The sequence below is a fragment of the Equus przewalskii genome, chromosome 4 (assembly GCF_037783145.1).
Source record: "Equus przewalskii isolate Varuska chromosome 4, EquPr2, whole genome shotgun sequence".
NCBI classification, from domain to species: Eukaryota; Metazoa; Chordata; class Mammalia; order Perissodactyla; family Equidae; genus Equus; species Equus przewalskii.
This window is the reverse complement of record NC_091834.1, coordinates 64,200,277-64,224,051: the sequence shown is the minus strand read 5'-3', so window position 1 is coordinate 64,224,051 and position 23,775 is coordinate 64,200,277. Positions and strand designations below refer to the sequence as shown.

General features: G+C 41.3%; 1 protein-coding gene across 7 annotated transcripts in view; it reads right to left on the bottom strand.

The window, feature by feature from the left end:
- Positions 1-5,908: 5,908 nt before the first annotated feature.
- Positions 5,909-23,775, bottom strand: part of BMPER (BMP binding endothelial regulator) — a 234,189-nt gene continuing 216,322 nt past the window's right edge. For all 7 annotated transcript variants that reach the window (XM_070616213.1, XM_070616217.1, XM_070616214.1 and 4 more), the window contains 2 exons: positions 17,507-17,637; positions 5,909-7,319 (listed from right to left, as the gene is read on the bottom strand). In XM_070616213.1, coding sequence (XP_070472314.1) covers positions 7,138-7,319; positions 17,507-17,637 — 313 coding nt within the window. In that variant the 3' untranslated portion in view covers positions 5,909-7,137. The remainder of the gene's footprint in view (positions 7,320-17,506; positions 17,638-23,775) is intronic.

The window sequence follows — 23,775 nt, the reverse complement described above, 5'->3', positions numbered from 1 at the left end:
ATATGAACAATAAATCATGGAACCAATTTCAAGGAAAGCAAGTTTCACTTTGGAAAATTGCACTCAAAATATATGTATTTGAAATCAACTAAATACGAAAACTTTAACATTCCATAAATTAGCGTAGGCAGAACTTGAATCCAATGAAATATAGAATTCCCCAAATTTGAAAACAGTCTTTATTTTACTGAATATTTTAAGACAAAAAATTAAATTGTGTGTACCATATTATTCCTTAACATTTTTCCCCTCAAAGTAAAACCAAAGGAAATAAGTAGTAAATTCAGAAAGAATTAATATGCAAAAAGGCTACCCTCCCTTGTTGCCTCCTCCATTCCCAAACAAAAGAGTGAAGGTGATGGATCCACTCAGACTCTCAGGAACAGTTCGGGCGTAGCAAAGAGCTCCCAGATCAGCTAGACATTCCAGTTCCTCTGGGACTCTCCTCTGGCCACCATCTTTATCTCCTTCAGTCAAAGCAACCCAGCCATTCTGTTGCTTGAGCCTATGGCAAAGCAAAGAAAGGGAAAGATAATCATGCCATGAACTATGGGCGGGTCTCAACAGGCAAACCAAAACTGAGTTAGGGTCCAAATTCACCTGCCAGGGCCTTTGTGTGGGGTAGCCTAGCCTGTGAACAGACCACTAGAAGGATTCTCCCCAGTGCATCTCAGAAAATTATAGAATCAAGATAGCTGTGTGGATCCACCATGGAAATGAAATTGCTCAGGCTGAGCTGCTCTGACTATGAAAACAGATATTCCCCAAATGTCATCACATAAAACAGAGTGGAGAATACTCTTCAGTGTGATCAAACAGTTGTTCCAAGTCCCCCCTGAAGTTTCAGGGCTGGATAACAGTGGTAGTGGCTGTGAATAAATCTATCTTTTAATCCTCTCTCCTTCCTGCCGTTTCAATTTCCTGTCTCAGCCAATTCGTTCTAAGAAAGTAAAGGGAGCAACTGAGGTTTGTAAGACAGAGGCCCCCCTGGTCCAACTGTCTTCGAGAGGGCAATGGGAATTCATACTGAGTGACGAGGATCCTTTGAATCAGCTTCTTCACAGAAGCATGCTCCAGCAGGAACGCATCCCACCAGAGGCTCTCAGGGTAGCCTGCTCAGCGTGGGGGTGGATCCCGTCAGGCTTCCTGCTGCCTTCCACTCCCCGTCACGCCTGTTTAAGCACTCGAGCCAGAAGGAGCTGTTCAGGATCTGATTCTTTAAATTACATGTAGGAACATGGTGAAAATGACAATATAACAAATGGTATTTACACTCTCAGAGCCAAAGTGAAACTTTTTCATCACCACAAACATTTCCTAAAGCCCAAAATTACACTGCTGAAAGAAGCCCTCAGAGGAATTACTTAGGAAGTCAAGTTCCAGTTGGAGTTTGCAGAGAAGCAGTTCATGTCGGTTTTTAAGGCATAAGCTGGGTTATGACACTGAGTGGGTAAAACATGAGAGAATTGTTCTGACCAGAACTCTAGGTGAGCTGTGTTTCCAGGCCTTTTACCTGGAAGTGTGACCAGCTGCCACTAGTAGGTCCAGCTGTTTGAACCCTAAGCATCCCCCAGTCCTGCCATCAGGCCACAGCCAAGTCAACAAAAGCAGTGTTCAAATGTATCTACTTTGGACCAGTTCTGCTATAGCAACCAATGCCTGGAGGGTCTGAAGATGCCTCCTTGCCGTACTGTACAGCACTGAAGGGCAGATGGAACAGTCTCCTTAGAAGCCTCTTCCCTCCTCCTTCCCTTTCTAGATGCTCAGAAGACACATCAAGGAAACTGGAACACACTCAGGTGTGGAAGCAAAGAGGGCTTATAACCAAATGCCAACCCTTCCTCAAACCCTACTGTGCTCCCCCCACTAGAAATCAAAGGATGCTTGAAAAGATCTGCCAGGGTTGTGAACTACATTGCCACAGCTCAATAAAGTTCTCTGAGTCCATTATACCCCAGCAGTACCAAAACCCTGTTGCCTTCTGCACCCCCAGGCTGCCTGCTTTTCTTTCTCCTTATCCACAGGGAGTCATGCCTTGAATTCCCAGACTACACCATTCCTGCTGATACACACATGCACACACATGCACACACATGCACACACACACGCACACACATGCACACACACACACGCACACACACAACCTCTTGGCATAGGTAGAGCCCATTCAGCCAGTAAGGCTCTTCTCAGGAGTCATCCTCTCTGGTAAGCCTTCCTTGACACGCCTCCAAATAGAAAACCCCAAACTGAGCTTCCTGAGGCTCCGCAGCCAGCTATGTGTGCCTCTGGTTTACCACAAATCATTCATCCTGGACCGTACTGTCTTAAGAAGGAGCATGTCTGAATCCTAATGCTCAGGATGTCTGTTGAACTGAACCAAATGCAGCCTGAAGAAAACATTTTAATTTACTATAGAAATATCTCTAAATCTGCTCTCCTGCCAGTATTCCTTATGTGACTGACTGGCACCTTCACCACCCACCATTCAAGCCAGAAACTTGCCTATCTGCCACCCAATCTGTCACAGAGTTCTCCCCTTTATACCTTCTTCCTCCTAGTTCTGAGGCTCATCATTTCTCACCTGGACTATGCCCAGGACCTCTCACTTGCTCTTTTGACTGAAAATCCCACCTCCACTCCACTCACTGAGACAAAGCTCTGGTCACTTCACTCCATTGCTTAACACCATCCCATAGCCGGACCTGCCCTGGCACAGACCTTCCCCTCTGGTGCCACAGCCCACTGAAAGCTGTGTGGGGAATGGGTGGCAGGGCTACTGGCATCCCTTCCACTCTTGGAGCAGTTGGATGGGACCTAAGTTGTCCCTAGATGTGATCTCCAGCTGCAGGCAGCCCTGTCTATTTACCCCGGTACACACACAAATTTTATTTTCTGAAGGTACTATAACATAAATGCTTTGGGAATTACCACCCTAAGGACTAAAATCCAGGCTCCTTAGCATGACCGTGGGGCCCTACACACCTGGGCTATACCATCTCCCTTCATGTCATACCCCTTAGGGCACAGCCACAGGTGCAGAGCCGTTTGCTGCCTTGGTGCTCTGAACTCCCTCTACCTGGAACATCCCTCCCACTTTGCTTCGCCAGCCTCACTCTGAATGATCCTCCAAGGCTCATCTCTCTACTTAGCTTTCCCACCCTTCTCCCTGACATTAATCTTTTCAAAGTGGGCTTGCTCAAAATTAATCTGAAAGGGAACCACGGTAAAGATGGATCTCACGTTAAGTGTTTGTCATTCAATTGATGTAATTAAACCCAATGTAGCAACATGGCTCTAAAGCCCGAAAGGTCCCCTTACAGGACTAAATGTCTGGATTCTTAATTCAGAGTCTGCATAATCACCAGCATTACTTTCTTTTCCCTGTTTATTCATTCTTGGCCACTTGAACAGTGTCATTTTTCAGAATTAAAATCCTGGATTCTGAAAAAGCTAGTACTTCATTATTTAGAATTGGAGACAATTTTTGCTGCTCCAGAGGGTTATGTTTGGAGGAGATAGCTAATTAAAATGTCTTGATGCCTGTCCCCTAAGGCATTCTCATTCTCCCAGCTCACATCCTTGATAACTGTCAGATCCAGACAAACGTGAGTGACAAAAAGCAGCAAAGTGAACAGAAACTCAACAAGGAAAAACTCCACACAGTTGTTTCAACCATGAGACTTGATTTGATTTTATTCGTGCAAGAAAAATTTATTGACTATCTATGAGATTATTTCTCTTAATTAAGGTAAGGTATTCATGGGAATTTACAATATTATTCTCTATACCTTTTTGTAGTCTGAAATATTTCTTAATAAGAAACAGTTTTCCAGTCGAAATGTTTATCTGTGTTGAATGAAAGCTGAGGGGAAGTCAACCACTGAGTCCTTTTCATTTTGAGAGGTGCCCTTTTTTTTTAATCTATGAAACTTTACCTTTTTTTCCCTCTTCTTCTTCTCCCCAAAGCCCCAGCACATGGTTGTAAGTCTTTCTGGTTCTTCTATGTGAGCCCCCACCACAGCACAGCAACTGACAGATGGGTGGTGTGGTTCTGCAACTGGGGAATGAACTCCAGCTGCCAAGGCAGAGAGCATGGAACTTTAACCACTAGACCTTCGGGGCTGGCTCCAGAAGTGCCCTTTTACAGGCTGGTGGTCAGATGCTCAGGAAACATTCAATGAGTTAATAAGAGGACACTTTTCACCTGATTCTCAATGTGCTACCCTTTTAATGAATAATTGCTGTTGTCAATGTCAAAGATTCATTTTTCTTCCTAGTTCAAAAGTTTTAGTTCAGGATCTTCAAACATTCCTATTTTCACAGGGAGATGGGAAAGAACCTGCTGTTATTAAGCACCAACTATGTGCAATTGGGACCACGATTTTGCTCACTCTTCATCAAAGGTATTTGTCCTTCACCAAATTCAATATTTGTAGCTAAAAGCATAAGCAAAAATAGGGATTCTATACATGTAGTTAGAGCAAGATTAACCTATCTTTTAATTTCATATATACCTGGAGACCAACACTAATTTCTAACCTGGGTTATGTACATTAAAGAGAGAAGCAGAACATTTTCATTTCAAGTCCTCTAATTCTGCAGGAGTTTGGCTTTGAGAGCCCAATAAAAATATCCCATGTGAATAAAGTGGGCCCACTATCATTGAAGCACTTGGGTAATCTCCATTATGATCAATCATTAGACAAAATCATTGCTCAGCATAGCCCATGGCCAAAAACAGAAAATGCAAGCTGACAGCTGATTTCCCCAGCCACCCCCATCAGACAGCTGCCTGTATGGATTAGTAGGACTGAATCACCCTCTGTCCTCCCTGCCTTCTCTTTCTTCTAGGATGAGGAATGAAAAACGTACAAAGGTTAAACTAAACCCTGGATAAGGCAAGTCATGCAAACTTGTAATCAAGCAGCCCAAATTGATGGAACTGGTCCATGAAGAAGAGCCTTCATCATCGTTCATCCACCATGGTTGGCCATGATTAAATATGTTGGGAAAGAGGCTATTTAGCCTTATTGGGTAGAGTTACTCAGTCTTTGGATGAATCATGACCAGTAAACATCCATCCACAATTTTCCCTTCTGTATCCCTCTTTCATAGACAGAAAACCCAGAGTGAACTGGGAAGGAATTTAAAGATAATCTAAAAGAATCAAAAACAAACCAACCAGGGAAGGTCAACTGATTTGCTCTATCCTTTCTTTTGGGGCGGGGGGGGGGGGGGGTGGGGGGTGGGAATAAATGAGATTACAAGTGTGAAAGTGTTGAAAACTATAAGTGTCTCAGATTACTGTGCAAGAGATCTCACTAGTGCCAGGGTGTCTAGGTCTCCAGATTCCTAACCCTGCCCATATACTACACAGCTTCTTTGTGATACAGATAAGCAAAAGCGTGGCCCCAAATGCTTAAACAATGTTGGCAAGGTCACAAACTACACCTGGAACCCAAGTCTCCTAAATCAAAGCTCTCCTTCCAAGTGCAGCACTGAGGCAACGACCTGGCTACCTTGGATCCCAGATACTGGGGTGTTTAGGACCCAAGCACAATGATAACAACCGCATTCCCTGATGCCCCAGCCAGTCACTGCTACACTCTGCACTTTACTCAGTTTACTCAAACAAGTAGAGATGTCCCAGTAAAAAGTCCAAATCAATCCTTTAGCTGTCATGAATATATGTAAAAGGAACACCAATGTCTTAACAAGCAATGGAGATATGCTGATTGTCAAAAATTTGGGGGTTTGCTGTGGTCTATCAATAATACTCTTTATAAAAATAAAGTATTTTAGGGCATATAAAATATATCTAAATAAAGCTGTTAAAAATTGACAAACCTGAAGCTGATATAGCTTATTTATAAAGTATAACACAGCACATCTTAAAACAGAAAATGCATTGTTTTACATCTTAAGCTCTTTATTTACTACAATGCAGAACATTTTATTTTTAGACATCAGTGGGTTTTGTTTTGTTGACATTTTCACTTATTCAGCTGAAAACAAAAGTCAGGAAAATCACATGGTGACTATAGCAACCTATCAGTAAATGAGAACAAGTATATAGACCATTTTTTGGTTTGGACTGATGTTAAATCAATCAGTCAGTAAAGGCTTTCTTTCTGCCTAACAATTATGACATATTAACAGTCACCAAATGGTGTTGGACTAGGAATCTTCTAGAAATAATCTAAGGCTTTCGTTTTATATATGGAATAGTCACAAAACGTAGATGGCTTACATCAACTCATTGGATCAGCCCATCCTAAATTGCTCCGAGACTCAGAGAAACAGATATTTCTTCTTCATATATTGTGCAACAGTTTCTCCAAATATCTGCTCATGCTCAATAAAACCAGCGTCGCCCAAATACTCCTTAATCTCAGGGTGTGACATGTAAGTGGACACATACATCATACACACATATATAATTAGGAGGCTCAAAAAATATGCAAAGATGGCGAGAAATCATTAGATTCTTTGGTTATGCTTTAGTGACAAATTTATATTTCTTGGCAACTAGCCAATCATTTTTGGAAATAATATCAGACCACGACCAAATAAAGTCTTACAACCTATCCCTTGCTTTACATGCACCATTAGGGCCTGTCAACGATCACCAGCCATCTCTCTCAGACATACAGTCTTTTCTTTGGAAGCATGAAATGCCCCTAGATAAATTTGCCCTTCTCCAGAGAAAAACATTTCCCACTCAACTGCAGATCCTGATTCAAAGCTAAAATTAACGCAGGCAGGCAATTTATGTTTCTTAGAAAAGTTCCTTAAAAATGACAAATGTATGTGATATTAAAGCCATCCAATATGTCTGCATGCTGCCTTATTAAATTAAAAACACCTGGTTTATTTATACAATGTATCCAATGGCTTACAGATTAGCATCCTAGAAACAATACATGTCTTATAGCAAAAAATATACATATAATAATCCACCTATAGTTTATATAAATGATGAAATGTTTCTGAATATATCTATATATCTATATATGTACACATATATACTCTGTGTGTGTATTTGCAGAATCAGCACACAAATACCGCAGTTCTTCATTGGCTCTTCCGCTTCCGTGTCAAGGACACTAGGTTTCAAAGTCTTAAGCGAAACAATGGTCACCGTTGAGGACAAAGGACTGGCTTGATGCACCTTCCCTTGTGAAGGACCAAGTTTGCTGGACAGTGGCAACCTGCGACACACGGCTTATTGCATGGACCAATCTCATTCCAGTTGTCACAGGTCTTGGCACATCCTGGACCACAGGTATCATACACAGCACCATGCTTACACTGGGTGGCTGAAAAAAAGAAGGAGACAAAAGTGAGATGTGGAGAAATGGCTACATCAATTCACTCTCAGCCTGTTGCCATTCTGTAGGCTCATGTCACTCACTGCACAGGCCTTTCCACAGCACAGCTTCACTTTTTGCATTTTAACAAAGGAATAACAAACACTCAACATTCTTCAAACTCTCTGGGAATCATCTGCACCTAAAAAAACGACATCAAAGATCCATCTGCTGGGCCAGTGAACTTCAAAATAAAATAAAATGAAAAGCTTTTCGTGCCCAGATAAGATAAACTATACATTGGTAAAGCTACAAGAAAATCTATAAGGTTATTTAGTTATTGAGAATGGTATGAAAAATTAACTCCAAATAGTCCTTTGAACTATTGAGCTGTAATGAATAGGAATATTTTATGCAACCACATCAATATTCAAATAGACAGAATTACACATACAGAAAAAAATCCTGCCATGGATATTGGAAATGTGTGACATATTTTAATCATAGCAATCATATGTTGAATCAATCAATTTGAGGCAAATTAGAGAAAGAGTGAGGAAAAGCCAAATGGGGAAAAATCAGATGTGTGACTGGGGAGAGGGAAGTAGGGGCTGGCTGGGCCAGAGAATATAAAAACGATGATACAGCCAAATCATGGCCAATTTACTATCTTTGTTAACTTAGAGCTAAAATGATTTTTGACAATATTCTGAGAGTTTCTGAACATTCATGAATAGATTTGTCAGAAAAAATACTGCAAACATTCTGGAAGTTTTATTCACACAGACTTTCCGGTCTGAGTTATTTCCAGCGACAATCAAAGAGGACACCCCCATTCCCATGAGTAGGAACGTGGACATATGTAGGAATTTGGAAGAGGGACTCTCCAAGAACAACAATAATGATCCAACCTGCATCTGAAGTTGCCCCAAGCACAATTAATAACAATGGAAGATTATCAGTTTAAACGCCTCTATTGTTGTTTAGGCAGTTTACAGAATAATACCTGGGGAAGAATTCTGTCATTGTAAAACTGAAAAATTGAACTGGTTTTCAACCATATGGGTCTGACTTTGAGGCTTTCAAGTTAGATATTCAGTTACCACAGAATATTCATGTTTGACGATATCTAACAAACAGTAAGTTAATAAGAACTGTAAAAGTAAATTCTATGAAGGCTCCTCAAATACTCATTACACTAGTTAAAAACAACGAGAAAAGAGGTGTCCCATCCAGAGAGTCACCAATTATCTCTCACAAGTTCTTACACGTTATTAGAAAACTGAGCTGTATGAAACATAGAATTTTGAGAAACATCTGCATGGAATCAACTTATAATATTTGGCTCTACAATTTTCATTTTTCTATATTAATTCTAATTTTGTATTAAGCACGGACATATTTATCCCTGTCCCAATTCTTAACTAAACTATTAACTGTGACTAACCACCTATTTTGAACAAAGCCACTGTACAGGATGCTCTGTGGGTAAAGATAAATTACATGGCCATCTGTCTGATATACCAACTGAGGGATGAGTTGCTGGTAGCTAATTTCCCATCAATTATACTGAAACATCAAATGTAATCTTATTGATTCCTATGCTTGGCTCACTCCCTCACCTTTTCGAGGTGCCTTCTCAAAGATCCAAAGGATCCAAAATAGTATCCCCACATTCTCTACCCTTTTTCCCTATTTTTTCTCCTTTACACATATCACTATCATTTTTACCATTTGTACCATATTTACTCTCTGTCTTCCCACACTAGAATGTAGGCTTCCTGAGGGCAGGGTTTTCCTCTTGTCTACCACTACATTTCTAGCCCCTAGTACATTGTCTGGCACCTCAAGGCATTAGGTATGGAAGCTAGCAAGGAATACTTGCTCAGTAAATGAATGAGCTATGAAACAGATCTAATTACAACAGAGAATGGACTGAACATTTTCTGTTTGTCCCTCTAGATCCACTCTCTCCCCTTCTTTACTGGGCTTTATATCCTGTGCTGTGTGCTCCATGTTGGTCTCTAGGGATGACATCAATGAGCTTCCCTTTGAATGGTGAACACCAGAAGGAGATTGGAAAAAAGGATGAGTGAGGTCTGGGTATTTGGTCCCCTAGCTATCTCCTTCTGAGGTCACTGTGGCCCACTGCATTTCTCAAGCAAAAGTCACTGCTCCTATCAAATAGCCTTCTTTCCCTACAGAGTTCTGACATCCAACCTCTCCCTTGCCCCTTTAGGCCCAGGGGTGGGAACAGCCTCTGTTATGAGCCAAAGTAGGACACAATAAAAAATAAATATTTAGTCTTTGTTCCTGGCACACAGCTCCTAAAGTCCTTGGAGTCTCCAGAGTCATGTGTCCTTTGTATGCTAATGCCATGACTGGTGGCTAGGGCTCCCTAGATAGCTTCAGGATGGGGGCTGGGCACCAGAAAGACCAAGGCATGATTAGAGGTTTGAAACTTTCAGCCCCACCCCCTGATCTCCAGGAAGGGGAGAGAGGCTGGATACTGAGTTAATCACCATAGACCAATGACTTAATCAATCGTGCCTACATGATAAAACCTCCATAACAACCCCTAAGTGACTAATGACTGGGTTTGGAAAGCTTCAGAGCTTGTGAACACATTGAGGTGCTGGGAGGGTGGTGTCCTCACTCCAGGGGGACAGAAGTTCCTGTGCTTGGGACACTTCCAGACCTTGCTCTATGTACCTCTTCATCTGGCTGTTCCTTCGTGCTTTATGATAAACCAGTAATAATAAGTAAAGTGTGTTCCAGAGTTCTGTGAGCCATTCTAGCAAATTATCAAGCCTGAAAGGGAAGGAGGATTATGAGGACACCTCTCTCCCCCAACTTCATAGCCAGCTTGGACAGAAGTGAGGGTAACCGAGGGACCCAATACTTGCAACCGGTGTCTGAAGTGAGGGCATCTGTGGGACTGAGCCCTTAAACCTGTGGAGTCTGATGTTAACTCTGGGTAGTGTCAGAATTGAATTGAATTTCCAGTTGGTCTCCAGAAAGTTGGAGAATTGGTTGGTGTGAGCAAAATCCCACATATTGGGTGTCAGAGTATTGTGAGTAAAAACATTTAATTTCCAGGGCACTGGACTTTTCCTTATTTCCCTACACCCTTCTTATCCCTTTTAAAGTAGTCCATCTATTAAACTTACCTTAGTCACTTTGAGTGTGCCATTTGTTTTCTGCCTGGATCCTAACTGATACAGTGGCTAAGTGAAAAATTACCATTACTCTTTAAGGCTACATTCTCTAACATTACCTCCACAATACGACTTTATGAAGTTGTTTTAGCTTTTAATAATCCAAGTCTATTCCTTACACTCCTAGGAATCTCCTGTAGTCAAGGCAATCCTGAAGACCTATCCTCGGCCTTGATCTAGTGCCATTATCTAGCTTGGTGAATGTCACTACCATTCACCCCATCTCCCTCTCTTTTAGACTCAGTTCCCAAAATTTTCTTCCCACCTCTCTTGTCTGGATAAGATATCCCTTGACTGTATACTCAGAGCACCCGCTGCCTACCTCTGTCCCTGCATTTACAACCTGAAATTATAATCGTCCACTTCCTTGTGCTCTCTCTCTCTGCAACTCGGTCTGGGCTCCTAGAGATAAAGGCTGTTTTCTTTCTTTATTTTCAGCAGGAGTGTAGTGTTCAACACGCAGTAGGTACTCAGAGGATAGTGGGGTGATTGAATGCATAGATATATGGACAAGAGAGTGGAAGGATCAACATAACTTTAAGTCTCTCGGCATATGCTTTTCTGATAATCTTTTTCAACTTTTCACTGATCCCTTCAAAGTTCTTCTTTTCATCTTTTCAGTGACTAACAGAATACCGTATACATTGTACCTGCGTAATTATTTGGAAATATCCTAGATGAATACAATACTCACGCACAATAATTGTCTCCATGTGTTATGTTTCTGTGGCCCAATAGTGTGCAAAGCTGGAAATTAGGATCATCTGGGGAGCTTCTTGATGCTTGGACTCCTGCTCCAGGCCAATTAAATTAGAACCTCTGAAAGTGGGGCCAGGTTAACAGTAATTCTTCTTAAAAAAATACCTCCCAGCATAGGTGATTTTAATGTACAATCAGGACTGAGAACTTGTCCTATAAACAACCCTCACATTCATGCTTTAGTCACCGCAGAGACTCATGCCTTTTTAGAAAATGAGAGGGCAGCTAATATTTCCAAAGTGGAAGTTGGTGCACAATGGAAGCTCCTACGTTTCCCATCATCTTCCTTAGTCCCAGAGCACCTGCCTCTCTTACTGATGAATTTAGTAAGCACCCTGGGCTCATCTCCCTACTGCCTCTGCTCCTCATTTGCACCCTTCCTTGATCTGCCATTCCTGTTTTCTGATCCATCTCCTCCTGGAACTTGCTCTGTTATTTCGCCTTCTCATTGCACATTAATCTTCTCCCTTTCTATTGGCTCCATCCTCTAAATATTAGAAACATTTTCAGATCAACACTAATCTTTAACAAAAAATCTTTTTGAAAAATTCCCTAATCTATCAGAGTTAGTTTCTTCTTCCTTTTACCTCCAAACTTCATAGAAGAGTTTACGGTCCTTTTATCCTATTCCTCTGCAACTAGTCAACATTGGTGACCTGTCTTTCTCACCTACTACTTTACTGAAGCAGGTCCCACCAAAATTTTCAGCAATGACCATATCCACTGACATACTGGCAATCCTCATTCTCCCATGACCTCTGCAGAAAATGTTTGGTCTTTTTGTCCATTTTATCTTACAAAGCTGAACTCTCCAAGTTCTTCTGCTAAAACCTTGAGAACAGCTTCTCTCCCTTGGGCTTCTTTGCCTGCTCCCAAGATTCTTTCTCTGGCACTGTCTTGTCTTCTCTGTCTCTCTCTCTTCATCAGTTACTACAGTTTTCTCTCTAATTTCCAGTCAGAGAGCTCTGAAATATGTTATCGTCAGGTCTGATTCTCTTCCGAATCTCGTCATTTTCCACGTCTTAATTCAAATGTCGCCTCCTTCAGGTAGCTTCCTGGATCTCCCCAGAATACCGTTCCCTCTCTGCATCTCACAGCACTTTTCACATTATAGTTATTTGTTTATTTCTTTTAATCTCCCAAGTACAGTACAGCTGTAGTTCTTAATCAGAGACGCTCTTAAAAATCCCCTAGATCTTTTAAAAGAGATATATTCCTCAGCCCCATTCCCTACAGATTTTTGCTCTGAGTTTGCAGTGAGGCCTGCATAACTGTGGATTTAAGAAGTTCCAGGGGTCATGCCAGGCACCCCTGGTAGATAAGAGTGGACTGCTGAGGTCTTGGCTCTTGAGGGCAGAACCTTTTTCTTCCATAACCCAACATTCTGGCACAGGGCCCAGCACAGAGGAGCAGCTTAATAAATGCTTACGCCTGTTGGATGATGATTTAATCTTAATGATGTCCAATCCATCATTCCATTTCCCAGAGTGGATTACATTTGGCTGGCCTTGAGTTCATTTTCCACTCTGCTGCTTCCCAAATGCCTCTTTCAACTCATTTTACCCTCCAGATACTTTGCTCCCCTTCAAATCTTGCAAAGATCCATGCTAGTAGGAAAACTCAGCAGAATTTCCTCTTTCCCACCAGTGTTTTTTCCTTTTCCCTCATTCTCTTATAGACATGAACTCTCTCACGTCTTTTCCTCTCTCTGACTTCTCAATTCTTTTTTCTAGCTCTACCACTTAACTGCTTACTGCTCTTCTGTGACATTTTACCTTTGACTACTGAACACGGATATTTTCCTCACAATCTACAGGTAGAAAGTAGAACGTAGGAAATGAAGAACTACTCGGAAAAAAAAGGATATTTTTTCATCATACAAATATCATCTCCATTTCAATTCAAATTAAATCAAGCAACTTCCACTGAGTATCCACTACGTGGCAGGCATTCTCTGGGCCAGGGAGTCAAATGTGAATCAGATATCATCTATGACCTCCAGTCACAGGAGTCTGGGCCTAACAACCAACTAGGGGAAGGTAACATATAAACAGATTATAAATAAAATGCAAGATGCTTCATATTAGACAATGAGAGCAAAGTACAGCGGAGGAGTAAGAGAGAGACATCAACTCAATGTTGAGGGTAGGATAGCAATCGAGGAAGACTTCAGAGAATAGATCCCACTTAGGTCTTAAAAGGTGTATAGAAACTGTCAGACAGACAATGGCAGCAAGAGTTTCCCAGGCAGAGAGAGCAGCAAGAGCAAAGGCGGGGGTGTGGGCAGCAACTAGCTGCCAGGGCTCCCTCAGGGAAGGGAGGATCCATGTCCCCCTTCTGGTGCTGAAGGTCATAGTATCGACTTTATCTCCTAAGCTTTTAAAGGAGGCCTCCAGTCAGCCAAGGAAAAGCTCAGTGTGTATAATGAGGGCAGAGTTGCTGCAGCAAAAGAGCTAGAATCAACTGGAGTTGGTAAAGTAAAACAAGGAGGAAACTGCTCACAGAACCCTGCAGACTATCTGATGTGCTGTGGAAAGACGTTCACCACTGTGGACATCTCTGCACCTTTCCACTCATAAAATGCATTACTGAAAGCGCAGTACAATTAGTGTCAGCTACAGGGAGGTGGCAGAAAGTCTGCTAAGGATGACAAAGTAAGATGCAGGAGCAAGAGAGTCACACGGTACCAAGTAACAACTATCAATGATAAGGAACAAATAAATAGAAATTGAAAAAAAATCAACATAACAATTATTTGGATAAATTAGTCAATGCTTATATAAATATACAAATATATATTCACATTTAAATATATTTTTTTTACATTGCTCTTGCTTGTCTGTAGTCTCATAATGATTAAGAACAGGGGCTATAACACAAATTGACGTGAGTTGATTCCCAGCATCCTTGCTATCTGTGTGACTTTTAGCAAATTACTTAAATATTCTAAGCTTCAATGTCCTTATCAGTAGAATGTGGGTAACAGAATGTTACCATATAGATTATAATGAGGATTAAATAGGACAAAATGTAATATAAAGTGCTAATGTAGTCCTTGGAGCAAAGGAGATGCTCAGAAAATAGTAAATATTAATATAAATGGTTATTATTAAACTTTTATAGGCCTTCACGATAGCTCTTTGCATATTGTATTCTATTTAGTAATTCATGTGCTGAACCAGAGTTCCATTAGTCCTTCTTGCCACAGGTAGTAGGCATATATTTCATGCCGGTAGTCATGATAGTGTTAAAATCCAGGCTAGACTTGGAAACGTCACTTGTTCATTCAGAGTTTCTTGCCTGGCTGGCTGCTTATTGTTCAACTTCTAAGCTTTTTGCTTTGGAAATTTTCTCTTCTTTCTATTAAGTGGCCTTAAGTGCTGTCATAAGTCAAAAAATATGGGAGCTAAAAACAAGTAAAGAGTATTCTTTTAGACTTCAATATTCCAGATGAATCAGAAATCAATGTACTGAGAGATGTTGCATATCTCCGTAAATTTATTTCTCATGTACCAACTGTCAATCTGTGCAAGTTCCTAGTGTGTCTGTGTGTGTGTGTCTGCGTGTGTGTGTAAACGGTTCCTCTGCAACCACACACTGACAGTGATACTTCGCTCAGATGGCCCCACTAATTTTAAGCGGTAAATGGACCTTTCAGGGGCCATATTCCTTTTCCATTAGAAAAGTAATTTTAGCTCCTGCGATTCAGTCCCTGAAATCAGGATGCTGGGGTGAAACGGGTAGTCCTCAAATACAATGTGTACACTGAAATGGTGCTAAATATAGCTCTGGGCCTAGAAGAAAGCGTTCACATATTCTGTATCTAAGATGATCCTTACCACATCACCACTATAGCTAATAAAATCAACGAAATTCTACTGAGTCCTGCATCATACCAGGATGGATGGTTGGGGCTTGACTCCAAATATTTTATTTGTTTCTGGTAGATTCAAGAGAAGGAAGCCTCAAAGTAGAGAAAGGGAGCTGGGAGTATTCAAGATATGCTGGAAGGACCCAGTGCCTCATAAACACGCCTGACTATCCTACCCCACACTAACGCATGAGGTGAGAGGTAAACCATTTGGTCTCACTCTTCAGGAGCCTCAACTGCACCTGAATGTGACATATTTTTATCACTCTGGGAAGGACAGCAGTGACAGAGAGGCATTCTTGCTGTGCAAAGTGAACTCAGGTATAAAGATTGGACTTGGGTTTGCAGAGGAGAGAGCAAATCCAAAATGGAAGTTAGAAGGAGAGAAAAGGGCTTTGGTGCTTTTCAAGGACACAGACTAGTGACTGTGTGAAGGGGTGGCTTGAGGAAGCTTTAGTAACCCCCAAATACCTGTCATCCTACTCCCCCAAAGCCACCCAAATAAGCATGCAAATTACCTCAGTGGTTTCAACTCTGGTTGAAGGTCAGAATGAGAGGTTTTAAAAGATACATAAGGTCAATTAAAGCAGGATATCTGGGCATGTGACCAGGCACAGCGTTGTTGTTTATTTTTTAAACTTCTGGAGCAACTCCAATGTCCATCCAGATGGAGACTCACTGTTCTAAGTGAACACGGTGCCCATGCACTGAAAACAGAGCTCCAAGGCATTTCTTCTTGACCCCTCTTCCAACCAGCTGACTGCTCCCGTCCTCCACTAATAGAGACATTCTAGAGTTAGCAATGACAGGAACTGCCTTCTTTTCTAATAGCAGAGCTAAGTTTATTAGGATTAGTGCAGAATGTTGCAAACCCCAGTCTCTTCCTTCCAGGCAAATCCGGCCCTTTACAGAAAAACGTTTGCCAACATTTGAAGTAGGTGACAAATATTGAGTCATCTCATCTTCAGATCTAAATAGCAGCAGCAGCAGCTAATGTTAACTGAGCATCTTCTGTGAGTTGGACACTCTTTTAGATGTTTCATATATATATATCAGTAATGCTTATAACTCTGCATAATAGATATTATTGTAAAATTCCAAAATATATCTAGATTCTCTCTTCTCTTCCCATACACTGCGACCATCTTAATCCATGCCCCCATCATTTTGTCACCACAACTACTGCAACAGCCTCCTGCTTGGTCTCTTTCAATCTTGCCCCATCCAATCTAGTCTCTACACAGTAGCCAGGGTGATCTGTGAAAAGCAGAAAGAGGCTTGCTTACAGCCCATTAGTGGCTTCCACTCCTCTTGGAATAAAAGCTAGACTCCTCCCAAGATCTGCAGAACCCAGCATGATCCAACTTCTGCTCCTGCTCCACCCTCATCTTGTGCCCCTCTTTCCCTTGCCCACTGTGCTCAAGCCATGCTGGCTCCCTTCCAGTTTGAGAACATGCTATTCTATTCCTACCTTATGACCATCAAATGTTGCTTCTGCACAGTATGCTTGTCCTGACTCCCTTCAATCCTTCAGGGCTCGGTTGAAATATCACCTCCACAGAGAAGCCTTCCTTCTTCACCATCTAAGTAACCACTCACTCTCTCTCCATTTGTTTTCTGTCACTCTGCCCTATTTGTTCCCGTCATCACACTTACCATACTTAGCAAGTATTTATTGTAGCGTTAGCGTTTTTGTCGGCTTCTCCCACTGGACTCCCAGCACCTCAGTGACAGGGGTCCCATCTCCTATAGTCACCAAAGTGCCCACGGTGCTCAGCACAATGCCCAGTACTTAGTCACTTTGTAAGAAATATTTCTTAGATGAACAAAGAAGTCCCTTTTACAGATATCAAATAAGCTAATTAACTTGCCTAGATCAAAGATCTATAACAACAATTACAGAAATCTATCTCTCAGAAGGAAAAGAACATTCTGCTTGGGTTTGTTAAACAATCTCTCTCAAAAAAAAATCACGCTTATCCTGAAGACCTTAAATGACTGTAATTGTCCTAAATCTCCTTTGCTCCACACATAACCTAAGCCACAGCTGCAACTGTCCATGTGCTAAGTACATCCAGCTGGTAGCTTGAGGTTGGAAGGATTTTGCAACAGTGGAAATCCTTAAATTGTTCAACTGTGCTTGTCACAAAACATTTCTCTTAAGGGCTTTCTACCCTACCCAGTGGAAAACCCCTGTGTTTTATCAAGTTGTAATCCAGTTGGGCCACTGATGGGATTTCCCTTTGGCCAAAGAGGGATGCGGCCATTCACGTCAGCAAGCATCTTCCATTGCCATCTTGGGCATTGTAGTCAACTTCTGATGGATGGAGCCACCAGGAACTTCTCACCTGCACAGTTCTGCTGAGGCTCCCAATGGACAGTGATGCCCTCTCTCTGGCAGGCCCGGGTATATGCCAGGAATGACTCACAGTAACAGTTTTTATGGACTGGACATTCACACATGTCTGTCACGCAGGACCTAGGGACCCAAGAGAAAGAAATGAACATTTAAAAATATCAAACTATCAAACACCCTAAATGTGACTTGAAGAAAGGGCTGGGTGGGTGGGTGGATGGGCAACCTTGATTGGCCATTAAACATTGTTATTTTAGGTAGAAAACCTAAAAATAGTATAAATATTCTGCATGAAACCTATGCTGGATACCTCTTAACAATGTGACATTAGGTTCCCTTTCTTCTAGAGCAGGACTGTCCAACAGAACTTTGTGCAATGATAGAAATGTTCTGTAATCTCTACTGTCAAAGCACTACCCGTATCTGTCTATTGAGCACTTGAAATGTATCTAGTGCAACTGAGGAATCAAATTTTTATTTAGTTTAATTTTAGTTAATTTAAGTGTAAATAGCCACATGCGCCCAGTGGTTACCATGTCGGAAAGGCAGTTCATAGAATAGAGCCACCATTCAAGGTGCTACTATTTTGGGAAAGCTCTGAAATAAGAATAATAGATTCTATTACTATATAACCAAAATAGTGACCAACTAAATGAAAGCATAAAATCCCATGGCTTTCTGAAGACACAACTAGGATTCACTTTTGCAATATCTTAGAATATTAGTCTTTTGAGGAATATTGAACCCCATTCTTTAGAATGTGGGGTGACAAATTGCAAATAAGGCAAATCTTTCAGACCCCTAATTAGACTGAAAGATATAGGACTGAACCAAGGTCCCCATAGCTTAACTTTAAATATGGAAAGCATGGACGAGAACGTAAAGAGAGCTGAGATGTGTTTAAATGCAAACTAACAAATTTTGAAACGTGTTGACCTCAAAGCCATAATAAATAACCTCATACTGGTCTATAGGTTCCAGTTGACAAAGCGCTTTCACATGCAGTCTGTCACTGGGTGCTAAATAGGACATAAATGAAGAGGTCATTTTACAAATGAATGGGGGGGCCCAAAGTCACATTAACAAGTGGCAAAAGAATGAGTTAAATTACATCTCCTGAAATTAGTGTTCTTTCTGTCATACATACCATAGTCCTCATTTTCATTTTCCAGCAAGTTTACTGCCTAACAATTTTGACTTAACATTGTGCACAAGGCTCCCAAGATTAATAAAATTAAACTACCCTTGTTTTTGTCATATCCTTGTTCAGTAAAACCTCTTCCTGACAGAATGTAATTCAAGGCTGAAAGCAGAAAAAGTAATATTCAAGATTAAAAGTAGCACAGATGATCTTGAAAAGTGATCAGGACATGGTCACCCAATGTTAACATGTCCACATGTTCTCTTGGTGCGGGACACATGTACACACCTGACTATAGAGAGGGACTAGCTAGCTCTGTGCAGAAGCTGATGAACCACCTGCTCTGAGCAAGAATTAAACGGCAGAAACCACAGTAAAGGATCAATAAACTCATCGTGTACCTGCAAAGTTATGACAGCTGAATATTCAAGGGCACAGCCTTGGGAAATATGAACTAACAGGGTCAAAAGAGAAACAGACCTGAAACCTAAAGAGCCTCGTCCATTTCATCAAGCGAGAGATTATTTGATGACTGATACCGAAGACCCAATAATCAGAATAAAAAAACTGATCTCTCTCCTCTCTGCAATAATCAGTATCTTAATATCTTTTCCCACGTGCATTACAGAAATCCTGTGAAATCACATTCACTAGCAAAACCCCTTCTGGTACTAGACATGCAGTGCTGTGTCTTTAAATTCACGTGGAGCCTCTGGGCTTTCAAGAAAAGCCAAATAAAGCCTGTCCTTAAAATGACCTCTAAATGTCTGCGAAGAAACCCTCCTCAACACCATTTCCTTTGTTATCTCAATTTTCATTTCAGACTAACCCTCACCCATCACATTAACGCTCAGACTTCACAGGAATATTTTCGGCTGCCCCAGGTTCTACTCTCTAATCCACTTCTACTTCACTTTCCCAGCACACTTTCAGGGCCCACCACGTTTCCTGGCCTATGGGGTGCAGGTCTCTTTCCCTTTACACAGCTCCCACTGACGTGACATGGATGGAATGGCACCTAGTAGGCCTGCTAAAATGATGGTACTTGCATGGAAAAGAGCTGGTCTCAACATGAGGAAACGCATCCTCTGATTTGAAAGAATGTCTATGTAATTCTGTAAAATTGTGTGGACAGTAAACAAACAAAATTTAATTTATTTGGGTGAAAGGATCATTGGTGAATGTTTTCCTTCTTTTCTTTTTATTGCTACTGGTTGTCTTATGAAGCTATTTAGACAATTTAAAATAAGTTATGGACAACTAAATCCAATTCATTGAGACTATTGAGAGAAAATATTTTGAGTACATGTTTAACGATTGCTACGTACATATGCTCCACCCCGCCAACAGACCACTCTGTGCCCTCAGACACAATCAATACTACAACTACCCTCTAAAACTAAGGAAGATTTGAGCTTATTCTATTACTTGGCACTCATGAAGAGCAACATTTGGGGCAAAGACGTCTGTGAAAGCCAGCCCTTCGCTTAGAATATTTCACATATATTTAAAGCCTTGAAAGATGTGTTTTGTCATGAAGTTAAAACTACAGGATGTCTTTTTTCACTTGTCAAGTTGATGATTTTTATACAAAATCGTGCCCAGGGTTTGGGAGAGAATGGAGAAATAGATGGTCCATACTCTGCTGGCAGAAGTGTGGAATTGTTAGCTCTTACATCCAGCACTTTGCTCTCCTCAGCTTTGACAAGGATTACCTCATTTGCTCCACACGGCAATGGGGTACAAGGCAGGTCTTATTACTAGCCCACTTAACAGACAGGGAAGCTGAAGCTTGCAGATGTTAACAATTTTCCCAAGGTCACATGGCTGATGACAGATCCAGAAGTGCAGAGCCAGGACTATAACTCGGGTCTTTCTGATCTCAACACTCATATTCATAAAAACTACATTGGAAGATCTCTCTAGAGAGTGATTTGGCAATATGTATAAATAGCCCTAAAAAAGGTTCTTATTTTTTGATAGAGAAATTCCACACCTAAGGAAATAGTAACGCGTGTGGACAAAGACTTCATATACAGGGGCTTTCATCACAATGCTATTTAAAATGAAAAAAAAAAAGAGGAAATAATCTAAATTGCCTAGAGTAGGGGCCTAGTTAGATAAATTTAGGTGACTTCTACAATGAAATATTCTACAGACATTACAATGATGTTTTGGAAATACATTTTGAAATATATTTTTTAAAAAAGAGCAAAACTGTTTCAGTATTGTGTGGTCACACACAGAACACAAAAATAACTGAAAACAGATATGACCAAATGTTCACAACAGTCAACTCTGAGCATGGACTGTGGCTCTTTTCATTTTCTTATCTGTATTTTCTACAATGAACACCTATCACTTTTCTAAAACGATAAAATCATGGTGTATTTTTAAAACAACATAAAGAATAACATGGGACATATTAATATTTAAATCAGAATTTAAGAACTAGAGTGAGAAAATAAAGAATAAACAATGGGAGAAAATCAGAGTATCCATTTGTAGGTCTTAGGAACTTAATATTTCTCCAGCTAAAATCTTTCCAATCGGTGGATCAGAGGCCTCCTGACATACGCTTTGATTCGATTCACTTTATGTTGTCCTTACACTTCCACTTCATTGGCCTGCTGACGCTGTGAACTTGACATCTGGATGGATGGAATGGATGGTGGAATAATTATGCATGCTTCTGCTGGTTACAAAGGAATTCATTAAGAGAAAGGTAAAAGCATCCTCAAATGTACTTCAAATTTCAGGGAGGGGCAAAACTATTGTTATTCAAATATTCAATTCATGTTTACCACACTTAATAATTCAGTATGAGGAAAATCTAATTTATGACACAGTGGAGTTGAACTTTTATATGTTAATGGAAGATTGTTGTACTTTCCTTAATCAGTATGCACCAATATTGTACATTTATATTCATTTTATAGAATAAGTAGCAGAATTTTATCACTTTAGTAGTTACTGAGATTTATGGCTCTGGTTTCTCTGCTTCCATGGCATTATTCTGTCACAGTTATGTTCTGTTCGATGTTGAGTTCTTGGTTAAGAAACACAGCCACTCCATTGCTCCAACGGAAAAACACAGGCTGCATTACAATTGGGCTCTTCCAGGAAAGTTCTAGAGGTAAAGAGTACCTGCCTGTGCAATCCTTTCAAGCATACTTTCCATCACAGGAGCTTTTTAATGAATATGTTTAGAAATGATTTTCTGATTTATCCACCCTGCTTCTAGCATCTTTGCTGACAGCAGAGACGTGCAGACACGACTCTTGTTCCGGGGGTTTCACACAGCTGGGCAGTGCAGTGGTATGGAAAGAGGATGCCAAGCGCTACTGCAGGGTCCCAGTGAGCTGGTGCCATGCGTGGCAGCACTTTCGTCACACACTAACTGCCTCCCTTCTCTAATCGCTTTATGTATGCATGGCGTGTTTCAGTAAGACTCTCTGATAGGCTTTCCTCATAGAACCAAGCACAGTATTGGTCTCAGAACTGACCTGTGGTCAGTCCCCTTCCTGAAATCTAACTTACCACAATTTATCTGCAGGGGAGCCCTCAACATCTTTCTTCCCCCCATCAAGTTACAACCACTGCCTCCTGCAAAGCTCTAAGACAGTAGCCACTAGCCACATAGAGCTACTTCAATGGAAATGTAAGTTAATTACAATTAAATAAAATTTAAAGTTCAGTTCCTCAGTCACACCAGCCACATTTCAAGCGTTCAGTGGCCACCATATTGGACAGCGCTGATTCATATCAGTTCCATCATCACAGAAAGTCATGCTGGATGGTGGTACCAAGACTACAGCTCCGTCTATGCTGGGAAACCATTCCTGTCCTCCCCAGAGAGATTCACAGGTGTAGAGAGATTAAGACCAAGTTTACTCCTGCTTTTTAACTGGGCACCTAGAGAAACTGCAAATTTCTTGGCAAAACATTCCAGGTCACTAGCAATCTAGATCATCCCTCTCTCTTCCTCATTCATTCTCTTACCCTGTCGTAGGGAATGTCTCATTAACCCTCAGACTTCCTTCCACCTTGCTATTCCTGCCTTGAACATGCTTTCTTGTCTTTTCCACTGGAAAAATCTCATGTCCATCCTTTAAGACTCTTTAAATTCCTCCATGGTTCTCCCCGACTGGGCCAAGAAAAGTTAGCTCTTCCTGTTGGGTCCTGTCCCCTCCACACCTTTATTTTTGCACAGACCCCTTTGAATCCTAAGTACCTCTTTCCCTGTTTGAGGGAGAGGACTGTATCTTGCTCATCCAGCCAAGCACAGTGCCTTGAACATGCAACTCAGTAAATATTTGGTGACTCATCAAAAGAGTGGATGAGAATGGCTTGATAAGCTTCACCCAGCTTCCACAGGGTCAGATATCAGTTGGACACTGATATCTGGAGAGCATGAATTCCGTCCTTTCCCCTACTCCCTGGCCACTGCCTAATGTGGCCAAGGCTGTGGTGGCTGCTGGCACAGCAACCTCTCAACCAAGCTGCTTCTACGAGAAGCTTTCTGTTATCATTTTCATTTTGAACTTCTTGCACTCCTCTCTTGGATCCCAGGGGATTTTTTTTTAATATAATGAACGGCGCAAAAAAAGATTTGATGAGAGAATTCTGCATTAATGACACATTTTCAGAAAAGCACATATTCAATATTGTAAGAATAACCTATAGCTCTTTGTGTTATTAAAAAGGCAAGCCTCCAATACTGCTAAAATCAAAACATCAAACATCTCTCCGCTTCCTAGCAACAGCATACCAAGTGATTTTCCCTCTGCTTTTTCTGGCCCGAGGGCCACCCGCCAGAGAGAGGCAAGTGCTCATGCCTTTAATACCCAGACACAGTTTTGAAAGACAGATATATTAACCATTGGGAACTCTCCACACTGCTTCTGGGAGAACAGAAGGGCCAGGCAGGAATGACAGCAGCCAGCCCCATCTGGAAGCCAGAGTCAGAGTTCTGGCTTTCCCCTCTGCCACCAGGAAGGGTCTTTGGCTGAATTATACTGTTCAACCTAGAGGTCGGCTTTCCTGAGAGAAACAACAGAATGGGGCTGGAAGATGACAAGAAAACCACATTGGGGCTATCTGGTTTTCCTTGCTCCCTG